Below are 17,088 nucleotides of genomic sequence, written 5' to 3'. Positions count from 1 at the left end.
ACATCAACCGTCTCAGACTGGAGGGAGGAGGGGGAGACTGAGAGAAAAGCTCACACACAGTTTTCTGTGTCTTTAGCAGAAAGCAGCAGTTGAGAACTGGGTGAAGGAGACATAGAAAATAACAGATATGGAAACCATTTTCGATTGATGGTCTTTAGTAATGGGGTCCTGCCTCTGGACCCCACCATGTACATGTGGTTGTGCCTGGTACTGCCGCTGAAGTGGACAAGACTGATCTGCCATATGAGAGGACATGGACCCACAAGTCCCAGTATAAGCGGCTAGTTCTCATCTACATTAGTGCTGGATTGTATGTAAGTGCTGTCTGCCCTCCATAGGCTCAGCTCCTGACCGCTACATCCGAGGCAGCAGAAATGAAGGTGTCCATTGCTTCCCTGGAAAGGGAGCTGGAGTCTCAGGGAAAGAAGCACCAGGAGGATATAATGGAGTATGAGAAGCAACTCCTCCAGGCCGACTCCTGCCGCCAATCCCTGCTGGATGAGATGCAGAAAAAGGTGAGATGTGTGTGAGCGATGACTATACATCTGATCAGTGAGTGTGATAGAGTGTGCACCCAGAGGGAGAGCAGAGAGGATAGAAAAGGAACATTTAAAGAGGTAGTCATTTTTCTTCTTTTAAACCATCTGGTGCCAAAGATTTGTAATTTACTTCTATTAAAAATCCCAAGTCTTCTAGTACTTATCAGCTGCTGTATGTTCTGCAGGAAGGGGTGTATTCTTTCCAGTCTGACACAGCGCTCTTTGCTGCCACCTCTGTCTATGTCAGGAAATGTCCAGGACAGGAGAGGTTTTTCTGTAGGGATTTGCTGCTGCTCTGGACAGTTCCTAACATGGACAGAGGTGGCAGCAGAGAGCGGTGTCTCAGACTGAAAACCTTTTGAGGACCAGGCCCAAAATGACCCAGTGGACCGCGCCAATTTTTATTTTTAGCGCTTTAATTTTTTCCTCCTCCCCTTCTAAGAGCTCTAGCACTTTCATTTTTTTTTTATCTACAGGCCATGTAAGTGCTTGTTTTTTTCAGGAATAGGTGTACGGTGTAATGGCGTCTTTCATTTTACCATAACATGTATGATGGAATCCCAAATATATTATTTATGAAGATATACATTGCTGAAATTGAAAAAAAGAATGTAATATGGTAACGTTTGGGGGGTTTCTGTGTCTACGTAATGCACTATATGGTAAAACGATATGATATAGTTATTCTATAGGTCAGTCCGAACACAACCATATGCAGGTTTTTACAGATTCTGTTTTTTAGTTGTTTTTTTTTTTTTTTTTTTTTTTTATTAAATCCTTTTTTTTTTTTTTTTTTTTTTTTTTTTTTTTTTTTGTTGCAATTATTAATAAAATGGGCCTATTGTGACTCTTATAACTGTTTTTTAGTTTTTCACCTATGGGGCATAATTTTTCGCGCAATAATCTCTAGTTTTTATTGATTCCATATTTGTGTAGATCGGACGTTTTTGATCAATTTTTAAATATTTTTATATATATATATATATATATATATATATATATATATATATATATATATATATATATATATATATTTATATATTTATATAAAAAATACAAATCTGTAATCCTGGCACTTTTTTTTCCCTCTTTTCGTTTACGCCGTACAGGATGACAATTGTTATATTTTAATAGAATGGACAATTACGCACGCTACGGTATATAATATGTTTATTTAATTATTTTTAAATGTTTTATTTATATTATAGGATAGGGGGTGATTTTAATCTGTTTTGGGGAAGGGAGTTTGGGGTATTTTTAATTTATTTATTTATTTTTTTTTTCCTATAACACGTTTTAAGTCCCCCTCAGGGACTATTACATGCGATCATTAGATTGCATACACTGTACAATGCTATGCCATAGGCACAGCATTGATCAGTGTAATAGGCGCTCTGCTCATTGAGCCTGCCTGTGGCAGACTCAATGAGCAGAGTGCTGATCGGACCGCACGGAGGAAGGTAAGAGACCTCCGGCTGGCCGACAGCGATTTGGACCCCCGCAGTCACATTTCGGGTCCTGATTGGTAAGTGACAGGAGCTGCTCCTTTCACTTACACTTAAAGTGCAGCTTGTCATTAATGGAGAGGGCCGGGCTGCTCACTGCAGCTGGCCCCCACCTCCTATGAAGCACGCTCCGCTCCGCTCCAGATCACGCTTCATAACCCAGGATGTACCTGTCTGCCCAGGGTCGTCTGGTGACAGGCAACCAGGGCGTACAGGTACGTCCTAGGTCATCTAGGGGTTAGTGGGGGGTGTTGTTGACGTGGGGGGGGCAACTTGCGGGTAAGACACTACAGACATATATACACCTGTATGGGGTTGTCGTGCTCTGCTGAAGATAGTGACCCACTGAGAGCACAGAAACACATGGATTTTCTGGGGGTTCACCATGAGATTATGGAGAGGAAAGATGATCATAGACATAGGAGCACTAAGCAGACAGCGGGGTTCTGCTTTATGATTGTACCAGAAACTCTTAGACTTTCCCCTCACTGACAGCCGGATCGCTTGTGTTCTTTTACAGCAGGACGAAGACATGGCGAGCTACCGGGAGCAGCTAACATCCCTGGAAACACATCTTAATGCTCACAGACAGGAGATTGATCGCTTAAAAGCTGCCAACGGGGAATTGAATGAATCCTTGTGTAAAGCGCAGGAGCAGCTGGCAGGACTGAACCAACTAAAGGTAAGTGCCGAGTTGGCAGCTGCACTAATCTGTAATGTGCCAGTCATCTGTGCGCCGCAGATACCATGTAAATATTAGTTTTTCTAAGTGTCCTTATGGTGGATGAGGCCCCGGCGGCTCCTGCCCTCTTATTACACAGTTTTTTTTCCCCTTTTCTCGTTATTTATTTATTTTTTGTTTATATTTTGTTTTCAAATATTTACATAATACACTGCGGTGGCCCCGCCTTCACGGCACAGGGTCAGCCGGGGTGTGTCATGTGACTTTTTTGCACAGCTTTTTCCATCATGAAGTGTGGAAAGTTACACAACAGTCATGCAGCTGCATTGTCTCCATTCACTTCTATAGCACTGTAATGGTCACATGACTTTTATCAGCAGAGATCAGCTGATCACAAGGTGGTTAGGCGGCTATCACACGTTCGCAAATTTGCGGACGTTACGGACGGAGAAGGAATGTCATGGAATCGTTCCCCGCCCGGCATGATGTGTCAGTACCATGCCGGCAGCGGGGAAACTCTTTGAATCGCTGCGGCACTGTAGTGACAGAGTTGTAGTTTTGTAAAGTGCTGTAAGAATTCCCTGTGACCGTGGATTCTCATTCTTCATTTATTACAGGTCACTCTTGAGGAGTTAAAGAAGGAAAATGCAAAAACCTGTAGTGATCTCAGTCAGTGGGCGAAGTCCTGTAAAGATCTGGAAGAGGAGAAGCAGCAGCTGCAGAGGCAAATCCATCAGCAGGAAGAGACGCTCAGGGGCCTGACGCAGAAGCCTCAAGGTACGTTCTACTGAAGGACCGTTCTGACAGCTAAAAAAACTTTGCATTACATGGGTAACTAGTTAAAGTGTCACTATCATTTAAATTTTTTTTCCAGAAATCAATAGTACAGGCGATTTTAAGAAACTTTTGTAATTGGTTTTATTAGCAAAAAAAAAGCATTTTTAGCATGAAAAATCAGTTTTAAGCTCTCCCCCCTGTCTTCATGATTGTCTATGGAGAGGGGAGGGGTGGAGGGACATGAGGCACCAAAACAGGACAACAAAGAGTTAATTTACAGCTAAATTGATTACAGTGAATTTCCTAATAGAGGAATATCTTGTTTTATAAACCCTTATAACAATTAAAGAGTTGTGCCGAGTGGTCAACACCTTTAACTTCTCATAGGGAGCAGGACAGAAATGTGATTAAGTCTCTAACGGTGTTACACTTGTCCAAGGCTTGAGCTGCAATACAGCATCCAACCTGCAGAGAGTGGTGGAGCTCTCTTCCATCCTGGACAACTTTTTTTTTTTTTTTTTAATGGTACTGTCACATTCTGGGAAAGCTGGGTGACAGATCCTTTGGGAGCCACAATACAGATGATGACTTTAAAGGGGTTGTCAACAAAGATGTTTTCTTTCAAACCAACTGGTGCCAGAGATTTGTAATTTACTTCTGTTAAAAAAGTAAATAAATCTCAAGTCTTCCAGTACTTATCAGCTGCTGTATGTAGAGGAAGTGGTATTTTTTCCAATCTGGAGAACAGAAGTTTTCTATAGGGATTTGCTACTGTTCTGGACAGTTCCTGACATGGACAGAGGTGGCAGCAGAGAGATGTGTCAGACTGGAGAGAATACACAACTTCCTGCAGGACATATAGTAGCTGATAAGTACTGGAAGACTGGATTTTTTTTATTATAGAAGTAACTTACAAATCTCTGGCACCAGTTGATTCGAAAGAAGAAAAATGTTTGCGAACAACCCCTTTAAATGGCTGGAAACCAAAAAAAAAAAAATTATTGGGCTACTACTTTTTGTGAACTAGTAGCCAAAGATAAAACTTTTTTGTGATGTGTGTGCATCTATTTCCATGCAGCTCCTGATATGGACAGCAGTGACATTGACGTACTATCGGAGATTGAGGAATTAAAGCAGAGTCTGGAAGAGAAGACACTGGAGGCGGATGAGAGCGTGGAGAAGTACTGCAACCTGATGATAAAGACGCACAAGCTGGAGGATGCCAATGAGACGCTGAGGATGCAGGTGGACATGCTGCGCTCCAGGCTGAAGGAGGTGGAGCCTAAAGAGGGAGAGGTGGAGCCTAAAGAGGGAGAGGTGGAGCCTAAAGAGGAAGAGGTGGAGACTCTACCATCCCCAACCAAGGAGGCGGCTAATGAGGTGAAGAAAAGAAGACGGAGCAGACGATCCACACAAGGAAAGCAGGCAGGAAAGAGAAGAAGAGACTCCGAGCATACTCCAGCAACGCCCCGGGCCGTGAGCAAAAGGGTGAAGAAAACTACAAGTCACAGCTTAGAAGAAGAGAATGATCCGGAAGGGCTTCCTGAGGTTGTCAAAAAAGGTATAACCTCCAGCATCAAAGTGTACACGCATGTTGGTGGTTCTTGTCTTTATAACATTAATCGCCTATCCACCCCGACACCCTCACAAATCAGCGGTTAGGAACTGAAGACGGCTGGAAGCCATTCACTGTCTATAACACAGGGGTCAGACTGCTGCCCTACAGATGGTGCAGAACTACAATTCCCATCAAACTGAAGCTCTGTCTCTCCAGGCATGATGGGAATTGTAGTTTTGCGACAGCTGCAGGGCAGAAAGTTTGACATTACTGGTCTATATGGAGACCAAAAAGAAGTTTACATGTTGCTGGGCGTGGGCTGCATATATATATATACACACTCTTCTAGAATAGTGCGGTTCTGGATCAGTACAGGATCAGTAATGTATGTACACAGTGACCCCACCAGCAGAATAGTTAGTGCAGCTCTGAAGTATAATACAGGATGTAACTCAGGATCAGTACAGGATCAGTAATGTAATGTATGTACACAGTGACCCCACCAGCAGAATAGTTAGTGCAGCTCTGAAGTATAATACAGGATGTAACTCAGGATCAGTACAGGATCAGTAATGTAATGTATGTACACAGTGACCCCACCAGCAGAATAGTGAGTGCAGCTCTGAAGTATAACACAGGATGTAACTCAGGATCAGTACAGGATCAGTAATGTAATGTATGTACACAGTGACTCCACCAGCAGAATAGTGAGTGCAGCTCTGGAGTATAATATGAGAGAAATTAGGATAACTAAAGATCTGAATTTCTTCACTTTTTATGTAAATTACAGTAAATATAGAAAATGATTAGATTTACAAGAAAACAAACAGAAATGTGTTTTTGAATTATTACTTCTCTATGCTGCCACATTTTCATGTTGCGGATATTTATTATATCTTGTAGGATTTGCTGATATTCCATCTGGGAAGCAGAGTCCATTCGTCCTCCGGAGAACAGTGGCGCCATTAAGGCGGAGCCCCCGTTTCCCATCACAGACTAATTCTCCATCAGTATTGAACACCCGTATTGATAATCTAGAAAACATTCCTGACTTCAGCAGTCCAACACCAGGGGGCAGCAAATCCCATCTGGTAAGTCTATACCGCAGCATTGTAGCTAAAGCCATAGCAGCCATCAGGACACATTGGGGGTTGTAGTTTTATATAAGGTAGAGAGCCCCAGGCCGCAGAGCATTGCAGCAGAGCATGACGCTTAGCATTCTAGCTGAATACAACGCCATGAACCTTGCGCCGGGGGAATAACTCTGGTTAATTGTGCAGACGTTGCAGTTTGACCCTGGGGGGGTCGGGGTTAATTAGGCGCGGCCGAGGTTATTAATTATATTGCTTTCTCTGGATTAAAGTTTTCCCGGTGTCTATTTGCTTTGTGTCCAGCGGCTCAGCTGTGTCTTCCATGTCAGCGAGATTCTACCCCAGCAATTAAAGTGATCCGGAGGGACGCCGGCCATCGGACTCTGTGTCCTGGTTCATAAGCAGCAAGAGACTGTATACTAAGGAGTTGCATTACTTTACCAAACAGGCCTGGCTAGAAAATACTGCTATTAAAGGGGTGGACCAAGGGTGGGGAACCTTGGCTCTCCAGCTAAAGCTTTGGCTGTCCAGGCATAATGGGAGTTGTAGTTTTGCAGCAGCAGCAGGGCCAAAGGTTGGGGTGGACAATCCCTTTTTGGCCAGTGATCATAGCTCTGGCTCTTCCTGGTGATCAGCTGATCGCTATGTTAAGTTACAACCAGTGGTCTGCTGTAGGGGAGGTCCTTCAGATGAATAATAACACATGTAATACAGTACATGGGGTCCGCCATAGCGGTAGTCGCATGTGTGTTTTTTGTTTTTTTTTGCTTGATGCCGCAAATGTATATTCGGGTGCATGCCTGGGCAATTGAGTGTTACTGTCACTTAAAAAAAAAAAAAGTGTCTAAAGTTTTTTATTTGGTCCGGATGTTCAGCTCCACTCTGATTTGTAGAACAAGACGGGAGATGGGCACAGCTAAGTGAGATTAGGAGGGAAGCGCTTCGTTATGCGAGTCTCCCACCTTGTTTTAGCGATTGATGGGGACCCCACTCGCCTAATCTCATCTAAAATCCGAAGTTTTCTCATACCTATCAGCTGCTGTATGTCCTGCAGGAAGTGGTGTATCCTCTCCAGTCTGACACAGTGCTCTCTGCTGCCCCCTCTGTCCATGTCAGGAACTGTCCAGAGCAGGAGAGGTTTTCTATGGGGATTTGCTACTACTCTGGACAACACAACACATTATGCACAACATACAGCAGCTGATAAGTACTGGAATACTGGAGATTTTTAAATAGAAGTAAACTACATATCTATATAACTTTCTAAAACCAGTTGATTTTACCCCTTTAACTAAAGAGTAGGCCAGATGCTGAAAGAGACAGACTGTGCTTAAAGATGTGGTAAGTATCATGTGTCACCACAGTGCTGGGAGCACAGCTTACACTGCTCAGTACTGCTCTGTAATACCCTCCTTGCTGCTGCTTCTGAGAGTGTATTATAGAAATATAGGGGTGCAGGATCCTTTCTTTTAGGTTACATGTCTGGAAATTGACAGCAGTCATCTCCGCTTTGTTGTCAAAGAGAACCGATAGGTGTCTGATGTATAAGATTACCCTGTGACTCTTTTAACCCTTGTATGTTGCCCCTGCAGACAAAGGCCACAGAGGACGACTCTGCCCCAATGGACGTTCTATCGCCTCTCTCCGCCTATGTCAAGAAGAGGAGTCGTCAGTCTGAAAAGTTGAACCCCCACGAATTGGAGAAAGAGCGGGCAAGCGCCAAAGCTTCTCATGATGAGACGGAAGAAGAGGGAACGTGTCAAGTGCAGTGAACGCTCTCACATTTCTATTGTTTTTATAGATATTAACTAACAAAACCTAAAATCCCATCTCCAGTGACTGTACGGATACATTGTGGATGATGGAGAGTGTAGCTGACCGGTCGGGCTGGGACTCTATGGATCATGTTTTATAGACTCACTCACTGCATGGGAACCTGGACCGTCCCTTTAATTCTACGGCTTGCTACAACTTTGCGCAACTTGGATCTGATAGTTACAGAAACTTTAAAACAAAGGAAAACCTCTATTTTCTACTGATTTTAGAGGTCCAACCCCATGGTATGGTGTATAACAGGGGTAGGGAACCTTGGCTCTCCAGCTGTTGCAAAACTACAACTCCCATCATGCCTGGACAGACAAATCTACAGCTGGGCCGCCCTTTATGCAGAGGATACCAGCTGTGTATGGGAGTGATAGGAGGAGAGAGAACTTACAAGTATTTCAGTGCATTCTATGCCAAGCAATATTCTCTTACTCTAGTGGGATGAAAGGGGGAAAAATAACTAAAAAAAAAATCCACGTAATTGGTATCGCAACATCTAGAAATGTACAAACTATTAGAATATCCCGTTCTGTACTTCCCATGGTGAACACCATAAACACTCAGTACCAGATCTGCTGTTTTATGGTCACTTTACCCCTGAAAAAAACTTGGAATAAAAAGTGAACAAAAAGTTATATATACCTTAAAATGGTGCCAATAGAAACTGCAGCTCCTCCTAGAAAAGTCAGTCCCTGCCACAGCTCCATCAATAGAGAAACTGTAACCACTCGCAGTATATTGAAGGCACAGATTTTTTTTTTTTTTAAGTAGTAAGAATATATGGTACAGTAAATGGTGCCATTAAAAAAAAAAAAAAAAAAAAAAAAAAAAAGCTTGATGCAGCTATGCTATCCCCTGCAGTGGAAAAGAAAAATATTATATTGGCTGTGTCCTTAAAGGGAATGTGTCATCAGATCAATGATCAATTGTTTAAATTTATGTTAAACATATTTTTTTCAAAAAATTTTTTTTTGTCTATATTGTAAAATAATCCTGATATCTTGCAGTTTTCATTCTCACCACTGGGTCTAAAACTAAGCTGAGACTTCCTGTTGTGTCTGTGATGATAAGAGGAGGCTGCTGTTAAGCGATCTGCACGGCATTGCAGCGTCATGTGATATCAGTAGATAGGACAATAGCAGCTCCCTGTGGAATGACCTCTTCTCTCAGGTCACAGAGCGCACTTAGTGATTTCACACATTCATCTCCAATAGGACAATATTGTCTTCTATGTCCATGAGTTTTGCTGTAAAGCATGTCACTAAATGCTGTTAACAGTTCAGGCAAGATGGCAGATCCCATAAAAATGTACAAAAAAAGGTAGGAAATAGAAACAGATAAGAAAAGAAATATTTGAATTTCTGTCTCTAATCAGTAAAAGAAAATCTAGGTGATATATTCCCTTTAAGCAGTTTCTATCAAGGTTTGTTTAACTTAAAGTGTGAATGCAGCCCTACCCTGATGAAGCTCTCTCCCTGCTGAGCCTATAGTGTGTTCAGGACATCACAACTACCCCAGAACAATTGTAGAATTTTCCGTTCAGCACAAAAGCACGGACTTGTTTTCCTTGGACGCGACTATCAAACTTTGACTAATCTTAATTGCTAATGCTAATTTTTTACGTATACCCATTATGTAAACCTTGTCATGTATGTGAAAACTCCTTTTTATATAATTGTTCCTAATATTTGTACATATGTTTGTGTTGTACGCTGTGCATATTTATGTCTGAGGGTTTGTTTGTTTTTTAATAATTTCTTTTTATCCTATTATAGATTTTATACTATAGATAATTTTTTTTCTTCTGGAAGTAAACTGTCTAATGCGGATCATTTCCTATATATATTATATATAAGCTATCCTCAGCATGCACCACTATGAATGCGTAATGTGCAATTTCCCCTATGGGGGCGCTGCAGGGAAACTGATCACTTACTGCCAGCTTTCTCAAGCACCGAATTGTTACATAAAACGTAAAGATTACTTTTTAGGATTAGGGCCCTGTTACACGGGATGATTAGCGTGCAAATTATCGTTATATTGTTCAAATTTGAGTGATAATCGTTTTGTGTAAATGCAGGCAACGGTCAAACGACCAATGAGGAATTGTTCGTTTAATGCTGACACCAAAAATCATTGTTAACTCGTTCGCTATTATTCCACATTTGTTCACTAATCGTTCAGTGTAATTCCACATCGTTCCTTCATTTGTCGGGATCGGATGGGGTAACCGATTGTAGTATCGACCGTAACTAACAACTATCGTTCTGTTTTAGGTTAACGATAAACAATTTAGTTTGTAATTATCATTAATTGTTAAAATTAATCGCTTTGTCTAATAGGACCCTAAGGCCCCGTTCACATTTCGGAATTGGCGCCGAGTTTCCGGGTGGAACTCCTCCAGGAGAGCGCGCCTTCCCTCTCCGCTTAAATAATTGACATGTCGTATCTTTGAGCGGAGAGTGGAGGCACACTTGCCCTCCCATTGTAACTGATAGAAAGAAGGATTCGTAGTGTGAACGGGGCCTTGGGGCCCTATTCCACGTGACTATTATTGTTCGCATAATCGTTAACGATAAACGATCCAAAAGACCTGAAATCGTTCACCCATTTACATGGAACTATAATCGTTACTTATGATCGTTGTTGCGGTCGTCTTGTCGTCACCATTGCGTTCGTCACTACTGCGAACGACCGAACGACTTCTTATTCAATGCGAACGAGCAGCGATAAAAATAGGTCCAGGTCTTATTAAACAATCAACGATTTCTCATTCGGTCGTTAATCGTTAACTGCTATTCAACCGAACGATTTAACGATAATCGTCCCGTGGAATAGGGCCCTTAGTCTGTGCTGCTACATCAAACAGACAGGAAGTGTTGTCACATGGAAACCAGAAAAAGAGAGCTCTCACAAAGTCTGTTCCTTTAATCTCTGATAACTATATCTTAGATGGCTGGTGGCCAAATGCTTGTTTGCCTGACAGCGATTTCTTCTTCGCTCCCTATACACACGCATGCTCTCCTCAGCAGAGTGTGCTTACATTCCGGAGGAGAGAATGGGGCATGTTCAAATGCAACATGGCCAACCAGTTTCTCCCGTCAGCTGCAACTAAGGGAGACTCAGGAGGTCCCGTACACATTAAAGTGGTTATCCAGCTAAAAGCTTATTTTTTCTTTAAAATCAACTGGTTTCATAAAATTATATAGATTTGTAATTTACTTCTTTTTTAAAATCTCCAGTCTTCCCATACTTATCAGCTGCTTTATGTACTGCAGAAAGTGGTGTATTCTTTCCAGTCTGGCCCATTGCTCTCTGCTGCCACCTCTGTCCATGTCAGGAACTGTCCAGAGCAGCAGCAAATCCCCATAGAAAACCTCTCCAGCTCTGCACAGTTCCTGACATGGACAGAGGTGGCAGCAGAGAGCACTGTGTCAGACTGGAAAGCAAACAACATTTCCTGCAGGACATACAGCAGGTGACAAGTATAGGAATACTGTAGATTTTCAAATAGAAGTAAATTTCAAATCTATATAACTTTCTGAAGCCAGTTGATTTGAAAGAAAAAGATTTTCCCTGGAGTACCCCAAAATTAGTATGTTTAAAGTGCGTTTTCCCATCTTTAAGTATAACATTCCTACACAAGAGTTTAAGTTGAGATATATATATATATATATATATATATATATATATATTATATATTATATATTTCTGGTGATAAAATGTGATTTGCTGGTCAGAAAATGTGTCAAACCCTTTATTATTAACCAAAAATACAAGTTATACACAATCTATTCAGTGCAGATAAATGTGCAACATATAAAAAGTGAAGTCCCATCCGATATAATCACCACAATCGTTGGTTTGTGCATTGGATAAAAGGATATTTACGATTTTGTGCCAATTTTATTACTCTGTTATAATAATCCCCATGCATGGCTCTCCAGCTGCTTCAAAGCTACTGTCTCATTGCATGATGGGAGTTGTAGTCTTGCAATAGCTGGTGAGCCACAGTTTGGGGAATACTGCTCTAATGTAGCCAAGTGACTGCAATTAAGAGCGTGTGAAAGACCCCCTTAGGGCCCTATTACACGGGACGATTATCTTGCGAAAAATCGTTCATATTTAAACGATGATCCTTCTGTGTAATTGAAGGCAACGATTGAAAAATCGTTCGTATGTCGTTGATTTAGATCTGAACCTAAAATTATCGCTAATCGTTCGCTGTAATTCCTCATTCGTTCACTAAAGTTCCGTGTTTTTTTCAATAATCGTTCAGTGTAATTGCACGTTGTTCATTGTTTTGCTGGGATCAGAAGGAGGAAACGATCTTAGTAACGATTGTAAGTAACGACCATCGTTCCGTGTAATATGGTGACCAGTTTCAGGTTAACGATGAAATATTCCACCGGACGATTATCGTTCATATCGTTAAATCGTTCGAATCTAAACGATAATCGTTCGGTTGAAATGCAGTTAAGGATTAACGACCGAACGGGAAATCGTTGATCGGTTTATAAGACCTGGACCTATTTTTATCGTTGCTCGTTCGCAAAACGTTCGCAAATCTTTCGCATTGAATAAGACATCGTTTGGTCGTTCGCAGTAGATACGAACGCAATTGTGAAGAAAAATCGAAATAAGATCATAATCGTTCCATTGCAACGAGTAAACGTTTTCGGGTCTTTCGCAATAGCGGTCGTTTGAGAGCGTTAATCGTTAACGATTATGCGAACGATAATCATTTGGTGGAATAGGGCCCTTTAGTCTTGATCAAAAATAGTCTGCCACTCTGTCAACACCTATTATGCTGCACAGGGTTTCTTTGTAGTTTGTTACCATGGAGACACATGTCTCCATGGTAACAGACTACAAAGAAACCTTGTGCAGTCTGATACTGCAGTCATGGTCCCTTATGTTCCCTGCTTCTTCCAATCTATGGCTGCATTCACATGTTCCGCACGGAACACTGATGTGGAAGGCGTGTATTGGAGTCTGCCCCCAGCACAGCAGCATCTCTGATGAACTGTACGGATATGCACCGCACTGAAATGACGTCTCTGTCATTACAGCGCGGCGCATGTCTGTAAACTTCCCCCGCTCCCAGCAGCATAGCAGAGATGCTGGCGTATGGGAGACAGACTGCGGTACAGGCCTTCCACCTCAGTCACGGAACGTGTGAATGCGGCCTATGAATGTATAGGTGCAGACAGGGCTGTGGAGTCTGAGTTAGTTTTGTTTCTAAATTTTCATGTGGATTTTATAAATGTTGCTCAGGGTCCATTTACACAGAAAGATTATCTGGCAGATTATCTGCCAAAGATTTGGAGCCAAAGCCAGAAACAGACTATAAACAGAGATCAGGACATAAAGGAAAGCCTGAGATTTCTCCTCTTTTCAAATCCATTCCTGGCTTTGGCTTCAAATCTTTGGCAGATAATCTGTCAGATAATCTTCCTGTGTAAATGGATCCTCATTCATACAGTTTATAGTGAATAGTTTTTATAAATACCTTATAAAAAAGGTATTTCCTCAATAGATCAGTTATAAAGCATTGGCCCTATTAGACCTATTATCAGCTGCTGTATGTGCTGCAGGAAATGTTGTTTGCTTTCCAGTCTGACACAGTGCTCTCTGCTGACATCTCTGGCTGAGACAGGAACTTTCCAGAGCAGGAGAGGTTTTCTATGGGGATTCCCATAGAAAACCTCTCCAACTCTGGAGAATTCTTGTCTGGGCCAGAGATGTCACCAGAGAGCACTGTGTCAGACTGAAAATAAAACAACATTTCCTGCAGGACATACAACAGCTAATAAGTATGGGAAGACAAGATTTTTTAATAGAATCTATATAACTTTTTGAAACCAGTTGATTTGAAAGAAAAACATTTTCGCTGGACAACCCCTTTAAATAAGAAAAAAAAAAAAATTGAGTAATTTGTTCCAAAATTCTATCAAATGTATCCAAATACCCCTGAACATGTATTAATCATAGAAAATTAACACTTATGTCGGATATCAAGCCAAAAAAAAAGCTTGATTGGGATTTGCATGAAGGTGAAATATTTTAGAAAACAAACTAATTTGCTGCCCTCTGGCTGGGTCTCCCTCCTGAGAGCTGAGGGAATCCTACACCGGCACATCACAGGTAGCCCGGGGCTTTCAGGAGTCGTTTTAGATTTCCCCGTAGAGGAAGATTTCCTGAACCGTACTGAGTCCCATCGTAGCTGATGGAGAAATCTAACTTCACACTTCTCTCCAGTTCATCTCGGAGCTCCTGCACCAGGATCATCTTCTGTTTCTACAAGGAAATAGAGAGAATGTGAGTAACGCCTGGTCTACGTGGAGAGCTCTGCCAGCGTAGTAGAAAGGAGCTATCACTCCTGTAAATGTATGAATAGATCGAGGGAATGTAGTAAAGGGAAAAAAAATCTTTTAAATCAATTCTCAAATCAAATCTCAAGTCTTCCAGTACTTATCAGCTGCTGTATGTCCTGCAGGAAGTGGTGTATTATCTCCAGTCTGACACAGTGCTCTCTGCTGCCACCTCTGTCCATGTCAAGAACTGTCCAGAAAATCCCCATAGAAAACCTCTCCTGCGCTGGACAGTTCCTGACATGGACAGAGGTGGCAGCAGAGATCACTGTGTCAGACTGGTAAGAATACACTATTTCCTGCAGGACATACAGCAGCTGATAAGTACAGGAAAACTGGAGATTTTTAAATAGCAGTAAATTACAGATCAATATAACTTTCTCAGCCTAGTAAATTTGAAATATATATATATTTTTTGCCGGAGTACCCCTTTAATATTTAAGAATAGGGGATTAGTACCATCCAGTGGTATATATATCATGCATGCTGCGGGGTTATTGGGGCACCCTACGTTCCGGGCTCCCAGATTGATCACACACCGCAGTGCCCATACTCTCCACTGCAGGGAAGTTTTATGTGTCTTAGTTATTTGAAGTTTTCACAGCTTACAAATCCCAGGGCTATAGATCTAAGCGCAGTATACAGCACAGCCTTACAGGCCTCATCCCACACTGAGCTCTACATCAGACAAGTCTCCATGAGAATATTAAAACAAACACAAAGCTGCGAGAAATAAGTATTATTGGTATTTTATGTATCTCTGGACGTCCTCTTATTCTCATCACTACGACCACAGGAGATCTGGGTAAAGTTATGGTGATCTGAGTCCAGCAGAGCCGTACGAGATCCGGGTATTGCTAAGGTGATGGAGAGTTAGATCTAGGTGTTCCAGGTGTAGATGTTGATCCATATTTTGCTCAGTAATACTATTTGGTGGTTTAGGTATTCCTATGTGATCAGGTATTCCTATGTGATCAGGTATTCCTGTGGTGATCAGGTATTCCTGTGGGATCAGATATTCCTGTGGTGATCAGGTATTCCTGTGGTGATCAGGTATTCCTGTGGTGATCAGGTATTCCTGTGGTGATCAGGTATTCCTGTGGTGATCAGGTATTCCTGTGGTGATCAGGTATTCCTATGTGATCAGATATTCCTATGGTGATCAGGTATTCCTGTGGTGATCAGGTATTCCTGTGGTGATCAGGTATTCCTATGGTGATCAGGTATTCCTGTGGTGATCAGGTATTCCTGTGGTGATCAGGTATTCCTATTGTGATCAGGTATTCCTGTGGTGATCAGGTATTCCTGTGGTGATCAGGTATTCCTGTGGGATCAGGTATTCCTGTGGTGATCAGGTATTCCTGTGGCGATCAGGTATTCCTGTGGCGATCAGGTATTCCTGTGGCGATCAGGTATTCCTGTGGCGATCAGGTATTCCTGTGGCGATCAGGTATTCCTGTGGCGATCAGGTATTCCTGTGGCGATCAGGTATTCCTGTGGCGATCAGGTATTCCTGTGGCGATCAGGTATTCCTATTGTGATCAGGTATTCCTATGGTGATCAGGTATTCCTATGTGATCAGGTATTCCTGTGGTGATCAGGTATTCCTATGGGATCAGGTATTCCTATGGTGATCAGGTATTCCTATTGTGATCAGGTATTCCTGTGGTGATCAGGTATTCCTATGGTGATCAGGTATTCCTATTGTGATCAGGTATTCCCGTGGTGATCTATTTTCAGGTCACACACTCAGGTTCTATTCTTTCCAGAAGCTTCCTTACCCATAGTCAGTGTTTTCTCTCCGCCCGTCCCATAGACTGCATTCTATGCTCATGCCGATTCTGCTGTCCGCCCAAAGAATTGACATGTCCATGAGAATTCCGTAGTGTGCCCATACCCTAAGAGAGAGTATACAGAAAGTCTTGTTCCTGCAGAGGCTTTGCTGGGACTTTATGCGACAGTATTTTTCTCAAGTAAATTTACAAGTCAGTATGCGGTACTAAAGCCTAAAGATGGGGTAACTACCTTACAGGGATACTTTGTCTATGTCAGGGGGTAGAATCCTTGTCCAAGTCAGGAGGATCCAGGAACTACAGGTTAGCCTGCAGTGGGGCAAAGTGCAGATAAAGCCAAAGTACTCTACTGATCTTCACTCGGCCGTCTCCGGGAACCTTGAGTGGCTAGCTATGCCCTGTTCTGCAATCCCGGGGCTTGTGCTATCCAGCTTAAGCCTTCTGTGTTGTCTACTAGGAGAAGGACTATTTTGTGACTTGTTGCACCTTACTGCCATTTACCATTTTGTATTGCACTGAACATTTGTTTAAGAACTTGGACTCTGCTTACTCCGTCCTCACACCTACACCTGTTCTATATATTAAAGTTGTGTGTCAGTATACCTGGGGGTGTGCATACCACTCCTGGCCACCATGACAAGTGCTTAGCTGGTACCCCAACACCTAGCCCACTGCTAATTCCAAAACCTAGCAACCCCAGGTTCCTGCACCACTTTGCATGGCGTCACGAACAGGATAAAAACTCTACAAAGCTATTGTGTCAGACCCCCAAATGTTTGATTTTCGAACTGTTCTGTGCATTGCAAGTGAACGGCTATTGTGATGTCTGATTCACTAAAAGTATGAAATGTACCAAAAGGTTGCTTTAGTAAAACTTCTGGAGGTCTGGGTATGGCTATGTGGTCTAAGTTTAGTTAAATGGAATTACAGTAGGTTTGGTTATAG

At 42.2% G+C, this 17,088-nt stretch overlaps 2 protein-coding genes across 4 annotated transcripts in view; one reads left to right on the top strand and one right to left on the bottom strand.

The window, feature by feature from the left end:
• The window catches only part of CENPF (centromere protein F), a 32,652-nt gene extending 24,661 nt beyond the window's left edge, over positions 1-7,991 (top strand). The window contains exons 15-20 of one of the 2 annotated variants that reach the window (XM_069955615.1): positions 339-515; positions 2,568-2,726; positions 3,344-3,503; positions 4,582-5,064; positions 5,965-6,152; positions 7,745-7,991. In XM_069955615.1, the coding sequence (XP_069811716.1) occupies positions 339-515; positions 2,568-2,726; positions 3,344-3,503; positions 4,582-5,064; positions 5,965-6,152; positions 7,745-7,924 (1,347 nt within the window). In that variant the 3' untranslated portion in view covers positions 7,925-7,991. Of the gene's footprint in view, positions 1-338; positions 516-2,564; positions 2,727-3,343; positions 3,504-4,581; positions 5,065-5,964; positions 6,153-7,744 lie in introns of both variants that reach the window. The other variant, XM_069955614.1, reaches the window with a different exon arrangement.
• Positions 7,992-13,719: 5,728 nt separating this feature from the next.
• Positions 13,720-17,088, bottom strand: part of LOC138774151 (spermatogenesis-associated protein 7 homolog) — a 119,328-nt gene continuing 115,959 nt past the window's right edge. For both annotated transcript variants that reach the window (XM_069954769.1, XM_069954771.1), the window contains one exon: positions 13,720-14,276. In XM_069954769.1, the coding sequence (XP_069810870.1) occupies positions 14,118-14,276 (159 nt within the window). In that variant the 3' untranslated portion in view covers positions 13,720-14,117. The remainder of the gene's footprint in view (positions 14,277-17,088) is intronic.

Source organism: Dendropsophus ebraccatus, chromosome 15 (assembly GCF_027789765.1).
Source record: "Dendropsophus ebraccatus isolate aDenEbr1 chromosome 15, aDenEbr1.pat, whole genome shotgun sequence".
NCBI lineage: Eukaryota > Metazoa > Chordata > Amphibia > Anura > Hylidae > Dendropsophus > Dendropsophus ebraccatus.
The sequence above is the reverse complement of the archived record's forward strand: the minus strand, read 5'-3'. Positions and strand labels throughout refer to the sequence as shown.